Raw genomic sequence first — 1,733 nt, forward strand, 5'->3', positions numbered from 1 at the left:
AAATGTACAAAAAGTTTTCGTTGATTGTGTGAAGAGACGTTTTATTTTATATATCTTAGTTTTGCTCGCGGCTTCGCACGCGTTAAATACTGGAGTAGTTTAATAGGAAAAAATGTTATATTTATTAGCGAGGACAGTGATTTCTGTATGTGGATATGAACTTAGCCTAACCCATCACATTGATAGATTGTAATCTATCATAGAATAATGCTATGTATGCCGGTATGTTACCACGGTTCACGGATACGGACACATATATGGATCGCGTATGATCATACACAAAATAAACACATTGCGTAATAGGTATAATGTGTGTCAGGAACGCTAACAAACGCCGCACAACGTCCAACAGATGTCGCCGTCGTCGTTCTCGCTGTGGACGGCGTTCCCGCGCCGCGAGCTCGTGGCCGAGGGCGCCAGCCTACGCGAGCTGCAGCTGGCGCCCTCCGCCGCGCTGCTGGTGCTGCCGCGCCGCGCCGCGCCCGCCGCGCCCCCGCGCCTCGCGCCCCTCGCGCCCCTCCTGTGTGAGTATCGCAAACCGCGCCCCCGCGCCTGGCGCTCCTCGCGCCCCTCATGCGCGACTAGCACACAAACTCACGTGAACATCACACGCTCATATACGCACACACACGCATCGCGACGCGCGAGTGCACGCACACGCTCATACTTCACTCGCATACGCACGCGCCCGCCGCGCATCAAAAGGGGCACGCTTATATACGCACACACGCAAGGCGACACTCATACAACACTTACATACATACATACGCACCCGCGAGTCGGAAGGCCGCGCCAAAGTCGAAGTGGTGAACGGTGATGATGCTAAAATGATGATGACAAATCCCATTCCAGCGTTCATCAGCCAACTGTTCTCGTCGCTGATCCTCGACCCGTCGTACCAGCTGTACGCGTGGCTGCGCGGACGCCTGTTCGCCGCGCCCCGAGTGCGCGGGCCAAGTCCCAACGCTGGGCCCACCAGTCCCACTAGCGCAGGCGCCGGCGCCGCTGGCCCCAACGCCAGCCCCAACGCCGGCCCCAACGGTATCAGACGCCGTGGGAACATACACCGGCTGACGGGCGATAGGCCCGGTGATGATGATAATAACACGTGGAACGGGAACTCCACGCAGCAGATGTGAGGTGACAGTTGAATTTGAATTTGAATTCAATTTTTTAATTCAATTGTGTGGTAAATACATTAGATTCTAATATATTGTGGGAAATGCTTGAAATATGATGACAATAAGATAATTAGATGTAGAAAAACAGCAAATAGTCAGAAATGGTTTTCAAAGAATAGAAAAAAAAATTATCACTCACTCAGTTCACTCTCACTCACTCACTCAAATGCGAAAGTTTGTAAGGATGTGTGTGTGTGTGTGTGTGTCTGTTTGTTGCTCTTTCACGTAAAAACTACTGAACCGATTGCAATGAAATTTGATACGTAGATGCTGGACGACTGGAATAACATAAAGTCTACTTTTTATCCCGATATTCCTACGGGATACGGACTTACGCGGGTGAAACCGCGGGGCGCAGCTAGTATTTCGTATATCCCTAAGGTTGCCTTGTTGAAATTGCTTCTAAGCGATAAGGCCGGCAAATTGTACAATAGTTATAAGTTATTTACTTTTGTTACCTGTTATGTTTCTGTGCATTGTACCTAGTCTTGCCATAAATATTGTAATAAAGAAAAAAGAAAATTGTTAACTGCAAATAACATTTATTACTTT

The 1,733-nt window shown here is 48.9% G+C and overlaps 1 protein-coding gene across 1 annotated transcript in view; it reads left to right on the forward strand.

Annotated features, from left to right (window-relative positions):
• LOC119836356 (UBX domain-containing protein 4) overlaps positions 1 to 1,733 on the forward strand; it is a 12,722-nt gene that overhangs the window by 9,549 nt on the left and 1,440 nt on the right. Inside the window, exons 10-11 of the mRNA XM_038361660.1 lie at positions 331 to 524; positions 853 to 1,140. Of these exons, the coding sequence (XP_038217588.1) occupies positions 331 to 524; positions 853 to 1,139 (481 nt within the window). The 3' untranslated portion in view covers position 1,140. The remainder of the gene's footprint in view (positions 1 to 330; positions 525 to 852; positions 1,141 to 1,733) is intronic.

This window comes from Zerene cesonia, chromosome 24 (genome assembly GCF_012273895.1).
Source record: "Zerene cesonia ecotype Mississippi chromosome 24, Zerene_cesonia_1.1, whole genome shotgun sequence".
NCBI classification, from domain to species: domain Eukaryota; kingdom Metazoa; phylum Arthropoda; class Insecta; order Lepidoptera; family Pieridae; genus Zerene; species Zerene cesonia.